General features: G+C 33.6%; 4 protein-coding genes across 6 annotated transcripts in view; all 4 read left to right on the forward strand.

Moving 5' to 3' along the window:
• Positions 1-6,206, forward strand: part of LOC141349150 (uncharacterized) — a 99,331-nt gene extending 93,125 nt beyond the window's left edge. Inside the window, exon 5 of the mRNA XM_073859488.1 lies at positions 6,086-6,206. The gene's annotated coding sequence lies outside the window, so the exon portion shown is untranslated. The remainder of the gene's footprint in view (positions 1-6,085) is intronic.
• The window catches only part of LOC129452109 (uncharacterized), a 32,047-nt gene that overhangs the window by 10,534 nt on the left and 3,406 nt on the right, over positions 1-18,107 (forward strand). The window contains exon 3 of one of the 3 annotated variants that reach the window (XM_073859493.1): positions 9,169-12,391. The exons of the other annotated variants lie outside the window; for them this stretch is intronic. Coding sequence (XP_073715594.1) covers positions 9,169-10,394 — 1,226 coding nt within the window. The 3' untranslated portion in view covers positions 10,395-12,391. Of the gene's footprint in view, positions 1-9,168; positions 12,392-18,107 lie in introns of those variants that run through there. 3 annotated transcript variants of the gene reach the window in all.
• Positions 616-17,592, forward strand: LOC141353236 (uncharacterized). The gene is made up of 3 exons (XM_073859715.1): positions 616-688; positions 910-3,644; positions 17,430-17,592. Exons 1-2 carry the CDS (start codon positions 616-618, stop codon positions 1,962-1,964), a joined length of 1,128 nt encoding a protein of 375 aa, XP_073715816.1. The 3' UTR covers positions 1,965-3,644; positions 17,430-17,592.
• Positions 4,318-6,206, forward strand: LOC129452031 (uncharacterized). The gene is made up of 2 exons (XM_055215692.2): positions 4,318-4,464; positions 4,749-6,206. The coding sequence occupies exons 1-2, from the start codon at positions 4,389-4,391 to the stop codon at positions 5,894-5,896; spliced, it is 1,224 nt and encodes a 407-aa protein (XP_055071667.2). The 5' UTR covers positions 4,318-4,388; the 3' UTR covers positions 5,897-6,206.

Consider the following 18,107-nt stretch of genomic DNA (forward strand, 5'->3'; position numbering starts at 1 on the left):
GACGTTGCGCAACGTGTGACGCTGCTGCCAAAGCTTCCGTGTCATCATCGTACAGTCTCGCCTCTCGTACCCGAGTTTAAACGATACATGACGCACAGTGTGATAAAGTAATGATCTTATAAGAGGACAAAAATCGTGCAGTGTATTCCGGGCTCTAAACGCGCACACAGAGGCCGAGTGCGAATCCCAAACAGCGCAGCATAAACAGTTGCTTTATTCGCCAAATGTATGTTAATGAACTACAGTATGTGAAACATTTGCGCAACTCTCTCTAAAGTTTACACATCAAGAGTCTAGGCCTTAGTTAAATTAAGATTTTTAAGCATCTTTTATAAACATGCTTTATATATAAAAAAGTTACTCCGGTATCTTAAGACAAATTAATGGCACTGGCATATTTTAAGATCTGTATGTGCAAGTTATTTTAACTTTGGAGGTTTGATTATTTTCACAGGTCTGTTCCTGTAGATGCTGAAGAAACAATCTTAAATGACACAATCTTCATTGAAGTCACTATCACACCAGTTCATCTATAAATACTGTGAAGAAGTCAAACAAGCAGCTGCTGTCACAACACATTCAACTACTCTACTATTCTGATCCACTGTTGTAATGATGGAGTGTGTTAAAGAGGAGACTGATCCTGAATCATTCACAATAACACCTCAACATACTCAACAACAAAGAGGTTTGTGTCTAATCTTCATTGATCAGTAATAACTGTTTACTGAGATTTTACTTAATTCATTAAAAATAGACAGGCAGTCATCTACTACATCTAATTGTATTGAATATGACAGAATTTCATTTTCTTAGTCAGAACATCACAAAAATGTACAGTATGTTGCATCTGATGTTAATTTGGGATTTTCTTTTTGACTTTTTCATACATTACTATATTTATTTCAGATTTGGTGAAAGTGAAAGAGGAAGGTGAAGAATGCAATGAACTAAAGGATGAACATCAGGACCACAATTTTATGACTGACAGCTGCTCAGAAACTGATGAGAATTCCCCTCAAGAAAGTACTGAAGCCAAAAAGGTTTTTGAATGCCATCTTTGTGATAAGACTTTCTCACTAAAAGGGAACCTAACGTATCATCTAAAGAGTCACACTGGTGAGAGGCCTTATGCTTGCTCCTACTGTGAGAAGACTTTTTTCCAAGAATGTCATCTTAGGTATCACATAATAAAACACACTGGTGAGAGACCTCACGCATGCTCTCAGTGTGAGAAGACTTTCATCCAAAAAAATCAACTTAAGTACCACATGATGAGTCACACAGGTGAAACGCCCTTTGCCTGCCCTTATTGTGATAGACGTTATATTAAAAAAGGAACTCTTAATACTCACTTAAAGACTCACAGTACTGAAAGGCCGTACATCTGCCCTCAATGTGGAAAGAGTTTTTCACGGCAGGGACTCTTAAATGCTCATGTGAGACGCCACACTAGTGATAAGCCGTACACCTGCTCTCATTGTGGAAAGAGTTTCTTATTTAAATCACGTCTACAGGATCACATACGAATTCACACTGGAGAGAAACCTTTTAAATGCCCTCAGTGTGATAAGAGCTTTAAACAACAAGGAGGTCTTAGGTATCACATAAGAATTCATACAGGTGAGAAGCCTTTCACGTGCCATCTGTGTGGTAAGAGTTACATACATCCACAAGGTCTGAGATTTCATTTGCAGGTTCACTTGAATGAAAGGCCGTTTAGTTGCGATCAGTGCGATAAGAAGTATGTTTCATCAACTCTGTTAAAAGAGCACATAAAGACTCATACAGGTGAGAAGCCATATTTGTGTTCTGCTTGTGGGAAGAGTTTTCCATCTCTTAAAAGAGTTAAAATGCACCAGAAGAGGCACGCAGGTGTGAAGTGCTCTGTGTGTGAAAATTTATTTTTGGGACCCAAAGAGCTGGAGCAGCACCAGAAGATTCATACTGGAGAAAACCCCTAAAAGTGCTCACATTGTGGGAAGAGTTTTATTGAGTCTGTGACGCTGATCAAACACAAGTGACTGTATACTGGAGAGAAGCTGAAATGCAGATAAACGTTACACTTGAAATTCTCCCCAAACAATTAATTTCAGTGCATTATCTACAATAGAAACATGTTAATTTAATAAAGTAACATCAGACCATCCAGAAGACTGGGTTTCCCGATAACGATTGAACTTAGCACTTAAGAGCGCTTTCTATGAGCTACTTAACGAACATTCATTGTTTATATATGTGTGTTTCCCAAAATGCACATAAAACGATCGCTCGCAGCTGGGTTTTTGTAGCAGAAGCTTGTTTAGGCTAATGATCTTCAGCTGATGTGCACTTATATTTTTATAATATTTTCATTATTGTTCAATGACTTTTTATGTTTTAATAATTTGTGCATAATTATTATATTCCGTATTTAGTTAGCACTCGTCCCACTGCAAAATGTCTTCTGCATTTTATATTATAGTTTAGATTATTATTATTCTTTGTTGTTTATATCTATGTTTATTTATTATTATGGATTATTGCATTGTACCGTATATTTATTTGGTTTCTTTTATCAGATGCCATTTCAAAACATTTTTTACTGTAGATGAATTATACCAGCAATTGGCAGGAACCTTTGATCAATTTGCTAGTACCAACAGAGTCAGATTTGGCAGGCCTTCACAAAAAAAATGCCTTGACAAAAGGGCACTTTGCCATCCAGGGGTAGAGGGGCAGGTGCTCAAGCACCCTCCACCTGCACGTGCCTGCTTTGGATATATATCTAACTGGCTTTTTGTCTCATCAATTTATTTCTCTTTATTATTCATATGAAGTCTGTTATATGTTATTATCATTTTAACGGATGTTTAATTTAAGTTTCATAACTTAAATCATGATATATATTTTCTATATAATCTTAACACTATAGTAAATCATTGGGGTTTACTGTAATTGGATTTTTTCAAATGAAATGTATTCTTCTAACAAATTCCTTAATTAAAATTTTAACATGGAATTAGTATTATTATTTTTTTTTTTTGCAATAGCCATTTTGAAAGACACTGATCAAATCTTAATTTCATTTTGCAAAACTTTTTTGGAGATCAGCTCATGGTTGTTCAAAAAAGAGGTCGTTTTTGATGATTTTGCTTTCACGTTATAACATGTTTTATATGAAATAAGACTACTGAGTTCAGTTTTATTTGCTTAATAACATTGTGATATTGGCAAAATATTTCATTCATAAATTTAGATTCTTAAAATCCATTCCACTATTTATTGTATATAGAAACAATTTAAGCTTTTTTTCTAAAGCCCTGGCCAAAATAAGAGGTTGAAGTGGTTTTTAATATCATATGATCTATTTTGATATTGCCCTAAACATTTATTTTCTATGTATGTAAATGATTTCAAGTGTTTATTTTTTATTTATTTATTTTATTTATTTAGACTATGCATGGTTATGTTGCCTTTATGTCAATCGCTTCATGTAGAATGAATACATTTGCTTTTGTTGTAATTAAAGTTTTGTATTTAATAAAAAAAGATTAAATAAGGAGACTTTTATTTTGGTTCTTGAAGCTTATCGTGTGGTGACGTCATAAGGAGTGCGCTACCCCTCGTCTGTCGGTTGAGGCATATTGAGGTGTTTATGTGAGGTAAATAAACAATAAAAATGTGATTTAATTTTTTCCTTCATTTTAGCAAAGTACTCCACAAACTTAAATGTTACTGAAGCAACTTTAGATAATATTAGAATATTGTAATACTTTATTATGAAGTACTGAGAGTCTCTTGTACAACGCCAAACTGAGTTGTGTTTGTTCTCTAAATAAAAGAATGAAGAAAAAATATTTACTTTCTTTTTAACCATTCAGTTTATATATGTTTAATAAACCTGCTGATGCGTTTTTTTTTAACTATGTGTTTAAAGATTTTCAAGCAATATGCATACAGTTTTAAATCCAAATCCATACAATAAATAGTAAATTGCATATCAAAATTTATTTTTATTTAAAATAATTTGATAAACTTTAAACGTTGTTATATGGCATATCAAATCATTTAGCAAGTTACATCTTCCTTTAATATCATGCAGCCCTAACCTGATCTCAGAGCAACTCCTTAAATGAAATGTGTTAATCTATATTTCTATATTACACACCGCCAAGACCTTTGAAATGAAAAGTATTAAAAAACCATGATGAACAACACGAGTGCAGAGAGTTTGTGTTGTGGATCACAGAGTAAACAGTGTCATGTTATTACATTGAAGATTCTCTCATTGTTAACCCTTTATGTTTATTTGATCATAGTTCATCTATAAATACTGTGAAGAAGTCAAACAAGCAGCTGCTGTCACAACACATTCAACTACTCTACTATTCTGATCCACTGTTGTAATGATGGAGTGTGTTAAAGAGGAGACTGATCCTGAATCATTCACAATAACACCTCAACATACTCAACAACAGAAAGGTTTGTGTCTAATATTCATTCATCATTAATATCTGTTTACTGAGATTTGTCTTAATTCATTAAAAAAAGTTATCTACTACATCTAATGGTATTGAATATGACGGCATTTCTATTTTCTTATACCAACCATTACAAAAATATACAGTATGTTGCGTCGGATATTAAAAGAATTTGGAAAGAATTTGATTTTCTTTTTGACTTTTTTATGGTAAATGGACTGCATTTATATAGCTCTTTTATAAACCAATGGCCATCCAATTTATACATTACTATATTTATTTCAGATTTGGTGAAAGTGAAAGCAGAAGAGGAAGATCAAGAACACAATGAAGTAAAGGATGAACATCAGGACCACAATTTTATGACTGACAGCTGCTTAGAATCTGATGAGAATTCCCCTCAAGAAAGTACTAAAGCCAAAAATGTTTTTGAATGCCATCTTTGTGATAAGACTTTCTCACTAAAAGGGAACCTAACGTATCATCTAAAGAGTCACACTGGTGAGAGACCTCATGCTTGCTCCTACTGTGAGAAGACATTTTTTCAAGAATGTCATCTTAGGTATCACATAATAAAACACACTGGTGAAAAGAAGCCTCACGCATGCTCCCAGTGTGAGAAGACTTTCATCCAAAAAAATCAACTTAAGTATCACATGATGGTTCACACAGGTGAGAGGCCCTTTGCCTGCCCTTATTGTGATAGACGTTATATTAAAAAAGGAACTCTTAATACTCACTTAAAGACTCACAGTACTGAAAAGCCGTATGTCTGCGCTCAATGTGGAAAGATGTACACATTTAGATCACATCTTAAGAATCATATGATAACTCACACTCAGACAAAGCCTTTCTCATGCCCTCAGTGTGGAAAGAGTTTTTCACAGAAGGGACTCTTAACTGCTCATATGAGACGCCACACTAGTGATAAGCCGTACACCTGCTCTCATTGTGGAAAGAGTTTCTTAGGTAAAGCCCATCTACAGTATCACATACGAGTTCACACTGGAGAGAAACCTTTCACATGCCCTCAGTGTGATAAGAGCTTTGCACAACAAGGAAGTCTTAGGTATCACATACGAATTCATACAGGTGAGAAGCCCTACTCGTGCCATCTTTGTGGTAAGAGTTACGCGCAGGCACAAGGTCTGAGATTTCATTTGCAGGTTCACTCGAATGAAAGGCCGTTTAGTTGCGATCAGTGCGATAAGAAGTTTTTTTCGGCATCTCTGTTAAAAGAGCACATAAAGACTCATACAGGTGAGAAGCCATATTTGTGTTCTGTTTGTGGGAAGAGGTTTCCAACACTTAAAACAGTAAAAATGCACCAGAAGAGGCACGCGGGTGTGAAGTGCTCTGTGTGTGAAAATGTATTTTTGGGACCCAAAGAGCTGGAGCAGCACCAGAAGATTCATACTGGAGAAAACCCCTAAAAGTGTTCACATTGTGGAAAGAGTTTTATTGAGTCTGTGACGCTGATCAAACACAAGTGACTGTATACTGGAGAGAAGCTGCACCGCTGTCATTCATGTTGGAGAAGTTTCAGACGATCACACACCTGCAGACTCACAGAGAAAAGCGCTGACTGTAAAGAGTGAACAAAGATCAACTTCAGTCTTCAGGTTCAAACACATGATGTAAAATGCAGATAAACCGTACAACTGAAATTCTCCCCAAACAAGTAATTTCAGTGTATTATCTACAATAGCAACATGTTAATTTAATAAAGTGAAATCAGACCATGCAGATCCTCTCCAGGGGCCTCATTTAAAAAAACTGCATAGATTTCATCCTTGAAGTGTGCGTATGCATATACACTGTAAAAAGTGAAAAGTTGGATCAACTTTAAAATTACTTGACCTGGTAAAGTTGCAATTTATACTTGTACGTATGTGTGATTGCATGACAGTATAATAAACCCTTAACACCTTTAAAAAGTAATTAATTTTAACTTATATTTTTATTTAAAGTGTTAATGAATTATTAGGAAGAACTATTCACTAATATCAGACTAGTTATGAATCTGTTGGTAGAATATAATAATTTTAAAGAGATTTTTTTTTACTCTAAGAAGGCCTTTGACATGTTAGAACAGACAGTTAAACCAAAAATTATTCAGACACCAGATATAATTGTTCAAATGTTTTAATAGGGGTTGCAGGACACCATAGTTTATTGATGTAATTGAGAATAGCAAAATAAAGTAAACTGTGACACATACAAAAACATTCTTCATGGTAACATAATGCTTTTACATTAAAACTAGCTTTACCTGCTAATGCAATACCTTCTGGCATAAAATGATAATGAGATGCTCCCTTCAAATGCTAAAGTTCAGTTCATCCCGCTTTTTACATTGGTGATATTGATTTTAAGAGTTATCACTATACTAACAAATATATAAGATATATAAGTTAAAATAAATAATTTAGATCACAATAATGTTAAATATTTTAGAACAGCTTATTTAGGCTATTGTGCTATTCCTCCAAAAGCAAAAGAAACCGAATACTTTTTTTAACATTTATTTTCAAATTCCCCAAAAAGTTTAAAAGTTTAATATGGAATTTGTCCCCTGTGTTTTTTTTTTTTTTTTTGCAATAGCCTTCTGAAGACACTGATCATATCTTTGTTTCATGCAATTTCTCCAAAAAATGTTGGCTATCAGTTTAGGACTGGTTAATGATAAATAGGTAGTTGTTGATGTTTTTGCTTTCACCTTACAACGTGCTTTATATGGAATAAGACTAATGTGTTCAGTTTTATTTGCTTAATAACATTGTAATATCGGCAAAATATTTCATTCATAAATTTAGATTAATAAAATCCCTTCCACTATTTAATTTTTCTAAAGCCCTGGCCAAAATGAGAGGTTGAAATTCAATGAAACTGCTTAATCTTTTGAAATCTATTTTGATATTGCGCTTGACAGTTATTTTCTATTTATGGTAATCTAAAGTTGTGATTTTAAATCTTAAAATTGTATTTATCTTATTTGTCTTGTTTATCTTTTTTTACTATGCTTTTTGGTCATGTCAATCGCTTCATGTAGAATTTTTGTATTTAGATTTTTATTGAATTAAAATATATTAAATTAAGGGACTTTTATTCTTAAGTTTTGTATTTTCTTAAAAAATTAAATAGAGGGACTTTTATTTTGCTTCTTGGAGCATCTCCTGAAATGACGTCATAAGAGGTCGCTGGCTCTCGACCGTCGCTTGAGAATTTGTAGGAGGTAAATAAAGCAATAAAAATATAGTTATTTTTAAAGCAAATGTACTCTAACAACTTAAATAATTTAAATAATATTAGATTGAGAGTCGTTCTCTAGAGCCCACATTTATCGTCTTTCTTTTATCTGAAGACAAGGCGACTAGTAAAAATATTATATTTGCTTTCCAAGCTATGCAGGTATGGATGTTATCAAAAATTTGTTGACTATTAGAGGACCTGTTCTGGTTTGTTTTTAAAGCACTTGAAGGAATGTACATGTTCCAAACGTGGTTTCGGGAGGGGGTTCGTAAGTTAATAAAAAATAAAGCACATACAAAATTATTTTCATCTCATGTAACCGTTACACAACGCTACATATATTAGATAACCGAGAATTCGTGGAAAATACCAGTAAGAGAAATATTTACTTCAAATCTAAGGATTTTTTTCATGTAAATAATTTACGTAAAAAAATTTTGGCAGACAAAAACGTTTGAAACCCCCTGCCTGCCCTAATCCATACAATTCATTCATAGTGAGTTCTGAGTTGCAAACCAAAACTGAAATGTTAATTTCCTGAAAAGCTTACCATTCATTACAGCTGTGTACTCTTATTTTGTATTCTGCAATTTCACAAACACAACCATATAGTTATAAAGATAGTTTTTATGGTGCAAGACATTGGAGCACGTTCAGTTATGTCAAGAGATGTCAATGCATAATTGTGTTTGTATATCTTCACGTGTCTGTTTCTGTAGATGCTGAACAAACAATCTTCAGTGAAGTCACTATCACACCAGTTCATCTATAAATACTGTGAAGAAGTCAAACAAGCAGCTGCTGTCACAACACATTCAACTACTCTACTATTCTGATCCACTGTTGTAATGATGGAGTGTGTTAAAGAGGAGACTGATCCTGAATCATTCACAATAACACCTCAACATACTCAACAACAAAGAGGTTTGTGTCTAATCTTCATTTATTATTAATAACTGCTAAAGTTTATAAGATGCTTAGATGCTTTTGCCTTGATACTGTAACTTGCCCGTGGACTTTGCCTACTTCAATTTTTATTTATTCTTCTGCGCTGTTGTTCGTGTCGACGTGCAATTAAACATGCAGACTAAATCTTTATTGGATGCTTTAAAATGCTTCTACCAACATGTTTCCTGTATTTATAAAGTGTGCACGCCGCTGGTTGCTATTTGATCACGTCATCAATGCCTCAATTTGTCTATCACTTGTTTGGCCGAACACCAAAAATATTTTTTTGCTATTTTCAGCAAAATTATTTTGGGTGTCAAACATTTAGTGCATCTTTAATTTGGATTAATTCATTACAAAATAAACAGACAGTCATCTACTACATTTAAATGGTAGGGAATATGACAGAATTTAATTTTAATTAGACCAACAATCTCAAAAATATTTTTTGCACTCTGATGTTAAATTGGGATTTGCTTTTTTAATGTTACTGTGTTTATTTCAGACTTACAAGAGAAAGGGGAAGGTGAAGAACGCAATGAACTAAAGGATGAACCTCAGGAGCACAATTTTATGACTGACAGCTGCTCAGAAACTGATGAGACTTCCTCTCAAGAAAGAGTTGATGCCAAAATTGTTTTTGCATGCCATCTTTGTGGTAAGACTTTCTCACAAAAAGCGTACCTCAAGTTTCACCAAAGGATTCATACTGGTGAGAGACCTTACGCATGCTCCCACTGTGAAAAGACTTTCATCCATAAAAGCCATCTTAATAATCACATATTAAATCACACTGGTGAGAAACCTCACGCATGCTCCCAGTGTGAGAAGACTTTCCTCCAAAAATATCAACTTAAGTACCACATGATGAGTCACACAGGTGAGAGGCCTTTTGCTTGTCCTCATTGTGATAAACGTTATATTAATAAAGGAAGTCTTAATGTTCACGTAAAGACTCACAGTACTAAAAGGCCGTACATCTGCCCTCAATGTGGAAAGAGTTTCCCATTAAAAGGAACTCTTAAGAATCATATGATTTCTCACACTGACGCAAAGCCTTTCTCTTGCTCTCATTGTGGAAAGAGTTTTTTACGTAAGGGACACTTAAAATCTCATGTGCAAATGCACACTAGTGAAAAGCCGTACACCTGCCCTCATTGTGGAAAGAGTTTCTCATTTAAATCAAATCTGCAGGAGCACATACGAATTCACACTGGAGAGAAACCTTTCACATGCCCTCAGTGTGATAAGAGATTTAAACATCAAGGAGCTCTTAGGTATCACATAAGAATTCATACAGGTGAGAAACCTTTCGCGTGTCATCTGTGTGATAAGAGTTTTAAACAAAAAGAAAGTCTTAGGTATCACATACGAGTTCATACAGGTGAGAAGCCGTACTCGTGCCATCTGTGTGATAAGAGTTATATACAAGCACAAGGTCTCAGAGTTCATCTGCGCGTTCACTTGAATGAAAGGCCGTTTAGCTGCGATCAGTGCGATAAGACGTTTGTTACAGCAGTGCGGCTGAAAAGGCACCTACCGATTCATTCAGATGAGAGGCCGTATTTGTGTTCTGTTTGTGGGAAGGGGTTTATATGTGTCGGGAGTCGTAATAGGCACCAGAAGGAACATGAAGGTGAAAAAAATCATGTGTGTTCTGAGTGTGGAAAAGCCTTTTTGAGCATCTCAGCCCTAAGGCGGCACCAAAAGATCCATAAAGAAAAACTCTAAAGCCCTTATCTTACAGAGAAAACTGCGGTCTGCAAAGATCAACTTCAGTCTTCAGGTTTAAGCACAGTGAAATGCAGATAAACATCACAACTGAATTACTCCAAAAATTTTTTTTAAAGCATTATCCAGAGCAGGGTTCCTTGATAGGCAGCTGTGGGCCACATCCGGCCCACAAGAGATAAAGGTTGGCCCCATAAATACAAATATCATTGTAAAGGATTGCTACGACAAATTTTGTCCCAACATTAGAGGTATGAGTCGTTTATAACATGCATTTATAAAAACACATATTCTTTATTATCATGAAAAAACCTGAAAAGGTTTGAAGAACATCAATATAAATATATCCTTAAGACATTTCCTGGAGCTGCGTGTCATCATAGCTGCGTGTGTATTGTTCTTCGTCTACAGCGCATTTTGAGTTTCTGCACGAGAGCGCCCCCTGGCTTTTGGATGTAGCTGCATTTCGCCGTAATTCATTAAAAAAAAGCATAGCAAGCATTATCGGCCGATCGATCGGAGCATCCCTAAAAAGCACATGCACAGAAGCTTGCGCACGCACACACAATTGCACACATACAGGTTGACGTGTTAATGACAACTTGTGCACACAAAATTCTCCCTCATGTCTTGACCGGACAAATACACAAAACAATCTCTGCAAGTATTCTTGTGAAAACAAGGATTTATCTCCTGAATTGAACGTAATCAGTTGAGAAAGAAATTAGATTTTTAATGACATATGGCTCAGTGCAGAACTCACTTGTAAAATGAAAGGTTTTATCGTTTTTAAGGCTGATATTTAAATGTGTATTTAAGTATTAAATGGAAAGCAAATTTTTATTTGCCCCCCCACATCTGTTTTTTTTTTTCATTGGAAAAATAATTAATGGCAATCTGTGACTGCAGAAACATTATATGTTCCTTTAGATTTTTTTATTCTTCAGATGAATGATTTGTTAAATAACATTATTAAAAACAGCAACAATAGCAGAGCTAACTAGTGATGGGCGATACCAGTTATTTTCTTGTCGATCCGATACCAAGTACTTCTAAGACAAGTATAAAATGGAAATCTTATGAAATCTTTTTATGTATGTATTACATTTTATTATAGTGATTTTATGGGGTCTTTTGATAGCCATCATTATTAATATCAAATAAAATAAACATGACAACTTTTTGCACTGAACACTATTGCAAGATTTCTTCCCTTTATACGTTTTGGAGATAAAACAAGTGAATGCTGACATTAAAATTTTTTCTCTTGAGCCTATTTTATTTGACTGATAAACTCTACTGCTTTTGAAAATAAAATCCTTATAAAAGTCAGAATACTGGAATGCACTGAAAATCAAACCCGGGATGACTGTGAAGCTGCACTTCGTCATGCTCCGTATGGTATTTTGCTTTTAGATGTTTTTTCATATTTGTGGTATTACCACAGTGGTGTATTTTTTTGTTGTTGTTGAAAAATGTTACACGAGGCTTCGCATTATTAACTGACCACAACAATGCACTTAAACCCCTTTTAAACCTGCCTGCGCTAATTTTTAAACCTGCCTGAGCGAATGAACACTGTAATACTACAGCGGAAGGAGATGGGACAGAATGAGGGAACGCGGTGATACAGTGGAAGAAGATATAGTTCCCACTGACATTACAATTTAAGTGTATTTATATACAAAACGGTGTCCAGCTATTATTTAATATTATAAAATCACGTGTTTAAAAAACAAACAAACAAATAGAATCGATACTTGTACTTGAGAATCGATCCTTTTGATACAAAGGCAGGATCGGAAATATCGATACTTTAGAATCGATCCGCCCATCACTAGAGCTAACATTGTGATCAGTGGCCCTTGGCTTTGTACTGTTGGCTAAATTTGGCCCATCATGAAATTAATTGAGGAACCCTGATTTACAGAATGTTGTTTTTATGGAGTGAAATGTTTATGTATAGATACTTCTAAATAAACATAAAACATGTTAAAGCTTGTTGTGTTTCTTTTTAATTGCTACATAATCATTGGTGAACTTCATGAATGGAGTTTTTTCATGTTGGGAAGATGAGGGCTTATCTGCCCATGTGTGTTGTTATATATATATACCAAATATCAGATACAGTCTTGTTCAGAATTATTATTTAATCTTTTAAAAATCAAAAGCATCTAAGATGTCCAGGGGCTTTGGTAGATTCGCTGATAAAACACAAGTGACTGTGAGAAGCTGCACCACTTTCATTCATATTAAAGAAGTTTCAGTCAATCACAGATGCAGACTTACAGAGAAAAGCACTGTCTGCAAAGAGTGAACAAAGATCAACTTCTTCCATTTGTGATGGTTATTACAGCTCTTCAAATAACATTTAGATTGTATTATTTATTTCAGGGCAGATTTGCATGCAAACTGCAATTTTTACGAGTGCTATGATGTGATTTAAAGCATTTTCACTCATAAAATATTTGATATTAAATAGCAGAGAATAGGAATTATTGTTTATAAGTATTTAAAATACTTTAAAATATATTTAAAATGTATACATAATAATTTATTGTTTATTTGTAGATGACAGTTCATTATTTGTCCTGCTTTTCAAGATCTTGTACATTAAAAGCCACTTTTTTTATTGAATACCAAAATTTCAAAACAACAAAGGCAAATATACATTTTACAAAAGTAGAAAGAGATTACAGGCTCAAATACAGTAATAAAAAATACAGAAAAGACAAACAAATAATATACATAAACTTAAATAGAGAGTGAAAGAAAGGAGAAAATATTTAAACAAAATGGGCAGAATCACAATAAATCAAATGGTGTAAAAAGAAGAAAGCAGCTTCATAGCACTTTAACCTCTCATCTTATTTAAGGCTTTGGAAAAACATTTGAAGTCATTTTTAAATATTATAAGTAGGGGGGATTTAAAGAATCTACATTTATGTATGAAATATTTTGATAATATTACAATGTTATTAAGCTAAAAAATTAACACAATCATCATCAACCACCCCTTTTTCTATCAACCAGTCCTGAATTGATATCCAGAGGAGTTTGGAGAAATTGGATATAAAAACAAGATATGATTGGTGTCATCAGAATGACTAACGCAGAAGGAACAGGTGACAATATCTATGTTAAATTTTTGATTTAGTAATATAATTTAAAATTGTTAAATATATTTCTTTTGCTTTAGGAGGAACAGGAAAACTTAAATAAGCTATATTACAGTATTATCAAACATTTTTAAAATCACCTGTCTTATATACTTGTTAGTACAACCACTGGTGGCAGTGGTTCAGTGGTTTATGTAGGTTGTCTACAAACCGAAAGGTTGGTGGTTCAATCCCCGGCTCCACCGGACCAAGTGTCGAGGTCTCCTTGAGCAAGACACCTAACCCCAGCTGCTCCCCACGAGCTGGATTGCGCCTTGCATGGCTGACACCGCCGTTGGTGTATGAATGTGTGAGTGAATGGGAGGCAACTTGTAAAGCACTTTGCATGGCTATGGGTCTGTTGAAAGTGCTATATAAATGCAGTCCATTTACCATAATTGCATGAAAACCACATAGCCTACAGCATCGAGGCTACGCCGTATTACCTACGCAGAAGTATAATGAGCCCTTTACACGTAAAAAAGTAATTTATTTCAACTTAACTTTTTTATTTAAAGTGTTTTTCACTTAAATATGTAACAACCTATTTTTTAGGTTACCAATTAATTAAATTTTTTAAGTTGATCCGAATTTTACTTTTTACAGTGTAAGGCAGATTTTGCGTATTCACAAAAGTCTTTAGATTTATGAAACAATGTAAACTGCGCAAAATTCCATTCTTAAATCCTAGTCAACGGAAGATGTGTGAATGTGCATCTCCTCCCCAAATCAACCATATATGTGACCCTGGACCACAAAATTGGACAACGGCGATTTTCTCAATATTTTGATTTTTTGCACCATCAGATTCCAGATTTTCACACTCTAAAAATGGCTGGGTTATTTTTGACTCATAATGGGTAAATATTGGACAGAACACATCGCTGTGTCAAAACTGACCCAATGCTGGGTTATTTTAACCTAACTGCTGGGTTATTATACCCCATGGTTGCATAACAACAACCCAACATGGGGCCATTTTTAACCCAGCATGTGTTCTTTCCAATATTTACCCATTATGGTTCAAAAATAGCCCAGCCATTTTGAGAGTGCAAATAGTTGTATCTCGGCCAAATATTGTCCTATCTAACAAACCATAGATCAATGGAAACCTTATTTATTCTGTAATAATGAAATCTAATTAAAAATATCTTGCATTTAAAATCTTAATTTTCTATAAGTATAATGCTTGCAAAAATAAGAAGAACACATCAAGATAAGATTATATTTGAGATTAATAAATACTGCAGTAAAAGTGTATGCTGAGTAGCTTTAAAAAAAGTCATTTTATTTCTCTCTACAAACATAATTGGATCATTTACAGGCAGCTAATGGAGTATATATGCGCTCAAAGGCCAAATTGATGGAGGAAAGAGAGAAGCACGTGCACGTCCTCTGAAGATTAGAATGGTGAAGGTGAACAATATTAAAAAACATACAATAAAAAAATGCTTCTTTTCATTTCTCTCCAATAGAGTTTGATGACTTCTTTGAAAAAAAAATATTTCAAGAATTGACAATGAATAGATGATATATGAAAGAACTTGATTTAGCAGTTCGGAAACTTAAGTGAAACAAATCATCGGCCTTATACAGACATTTTTTGTAGTGATTTGAAAACATTGTTTAATGCTTTTATTTAATCTTTTGGAGAGGGGTCTTTGGGCCCCATAATGAGTCAATGCTATCAGACTAGTAATGAATCTTTTGGTAGAATATAATCATTTTAAAGAGGATTGTGGATGTATTCTTTTCTTAGACTTTAAGAAGGCCTTTGACACGTTAGAACAGACAGTCAAACCAAAAATTATTCAGACACCAGATATAATTGTTTTTAATAGTGGTTGCAGAGAATATAGTTTATTGATGTCATTGAGAATAGCGAAATAAAGTAAACTGTGTCACATATAAAAACATTCTTCATAACATTTTTGACTATAATGCTTTTATATTAAAACATGGCTTTACCTGTCACCCCTGCTAATGCAATACCGGGATAAAAATTATAATGAGATACCCCCTTTCTAATGCTTAGGTTCAGTTCTTCCCGCTTTATACATTGGTGAGATTGATTTTAAGAGTTATCACTGTAATAACAAATATATGAGAAAGGTCATAATAAAAACCGGCTATCTTTGTCAAGTTAAAAAAAATAATTTTGATCACAATAATGTAAACTATTTTAGAACAGCTTATTTAGCCTATTGTCCTATTCCTCCAAAAGCAAAATAAACTGAATTAAAAATGTTAAATTTATTTTCTGAAAAATTCCCAAATCAAAAGTTTTATATGGAATTTGTCCCCTGTTCTTTTTTGCAATAGCCTTCTGAAGACACTGATCATATCTTTATTTCATGCACTTTCTCCAAAAAAGTTGGCGATCAGTTCAGGACTGGTTGATGAAAAATAGGTAGTTGTTGATGGTTTTGCTTTCACCTTACAACATGCATTATATTGGAATAAGACTACTGTGTTCAGTTTTATTTGCTTAATAACATTGTAATATCGACAAAATATTTCATTCTTAAATTTAGATTCTTAAAATCCCTTCCACTATTTATTGTATCTAGAAACGATTTAATTTTTTTTCTCTAAAGCCCTGGCCAAAATAAGAGGTTTTAAATGCAATGAAACTGCTTAACCTTTTTGTATCATATGGTCTATTTTGATATTGCCCTTGACAGTTATTTTCTATTTAAATCTTAAAATTGTATTTATCTTACTTGTCTTGTTGATTTTTTTATTTACTATGCTTTTTGGTCATGTGGTGTTGAGCCTTTCATATCAATCGCTTCATGTAGAATTTTTATATTTATATTTTTATTTAATTAAAATAGATTAAATAAAATAAAGGAACTTTTATTCTTACGTTTTGTATTTCCTTAAAAAAAATTAAATAGAGGGACTTTTATTTTGCTTATTGGAGTATCTCCTGGAATGACGTCATAAGAGATCGCTGGCTTTCGACCGGCGGTTGAGAGTTTGTATGAGGTAAATAAAGAAGTTAAAAATATAGCTTAATTTCAATCAAATGTACTCTAACAGTTTAAGTGGAGCAATTTTAAATAATATTAGATTATTGTAATACTTTATTATAAAGTACTGAGAGTCGCTCTCTAGTATTAGAGCCCACATTTAAGGTACAAGACGACGAGTAAAAATATTATATTTACTTTCCAAACTATGCAGGTAAGCATGTTTTCATAAATTTGTTAACTATTAGAGGACGTGTTCTGAGGTGTTTTTAAAGCACTTGAAATATACATCTTCCAAACAGGGTTTCAGGAAGGGGTTTGTAAGTTGCTAAAAAATAAAGCATATACAAAATTATCTGTGATCGTTAAACAACGCTACAATATCATATAACTGAGAATTTGTGGAGAATAAGTTAGACACATAAATTAGGATTTATGTAACGTTACCAGTAAGAGAAAAATTTACTTCAAATCTAAGGATTTTTTTCATGTAAATAATTTACGTCAAGAGTTTTCGACAGACAAAAAAGTTTTAAAACCCCTGGCTGCCCTAATCCATACAATTAATTCATAGTAAGTTCTAAGTTGCAAACCAAAACTGAATGTTAATTTCCTGAAAAGCTTACCATTTATTACAGCTGTGTACTTTTATTTTATATTCTGCTATTTCACACACACACACACACACACACACACACACACACACACACACACACACACACACAACCATATAGTTATAAAGATTGTTTTTATGGTGCAAGACATTTGCGCCCTTTCAGTTATGTTCACAGATTTCAATGCATAATTATGTTTGTTTGTATATCTTAACATGTCTGTTCATGTAGATGCTGAAGAAACAATCTTAAATGAGACAATCTTCAGTGAAGTCACTATCACACCAGTTCATCTATAAATACTGTGAAGAAGTCAAACAAGCAGCTGCTGTCACAACACATTCAACTACTCTACTATTCTGATCCACTGTTGTAATGATGGAGTGTGTTAAAGAAGAGACTGATCCTGAATCATTCACAATAACACCTCAACATACTCAACAACAAAGAGGTTTGTCTCTAATCTTCATTTATCATTAATAACTGCTGACGTTTATAAGATGCTTAGATGCTTTTGCCTTGATACTCGCCCGTGGACTTTGCCTACTTCAATTTTAATTTATACTTCTGCTCTGTTGTTCGTGTGGACGTGCAATTAAACATGCAGACTAAATCTTTATTGAATGCTTTAAAATTCCTCTACCGACATGTTTCCTGCATTTATAAAGTGTGCACACCACTGGTTGCTATTTGATCACGTCATCAAAGCCTCAATTAGTCTCTCTTTCACTTGTTTGGTCGAACACAAAAAATATTTTTTGCTATTTTCAGCCAAATTATTTTGGTTATCAAACATTTGGTGCATGTCTAATTTGGATTAATTCATTACAAAATAGACAAGACAGTCATTTACTATATTTAAATGGTAGGGAATATGACAGAATTTAGACGAACAATCTCAAAAATATTTTTGGCACTCTGATGTTAAATTGGTATTTGCTTATTTTTAATGTTTCTGTATTTATT

The sequence above is a fragment of the Misgurnus anguillicaudatus genome, chromosome 21 (genome assembly GCF_027580225.2).
Source record: "Misgurnus anguillicaudatus chromosome 21, ASM2758022v2, whole genome shotgun sequence".
Taxonomy (NCBI): Eukaryota; Metazoa; Chordata; class Actinopteri; order Cypriniformes; family Cobitidae; genus Misgurnus; species Misgurnus anguillicaudatus.

Excerpts from the sequence above, each read along its gene's own strand:
- LOC141353236 (XM_073859715.1), top strand. The coding sequence starts at position 616 with ATGGAGTGTGTTAAAGAGGAGACTGATCCTGAATCATTCACAATAACA. Across the intron at positions 689-909 it reads ACATACTCAACAACAAAGAG|ATTTGGTGAAAGTGAAAGAG; the intron begins GTTTGTGTCTAA and ends TATTTATTTCAG.
- LOC129452031 (XM_055215692.2), top strand. The coding sequence starts at position 4,389 with ATGATGGAGTGTGTTAAAGAGGAGACTGATCCTGAATCATTCACAATA. Across the intron at positions 4,465-4,748 it reads ACATACTCAACAACAGAAAG|ATTTGGTGAAAGTGAAAGCA; the intron begins GTTTGTGTCTAA and ends TATTTATTTCAG.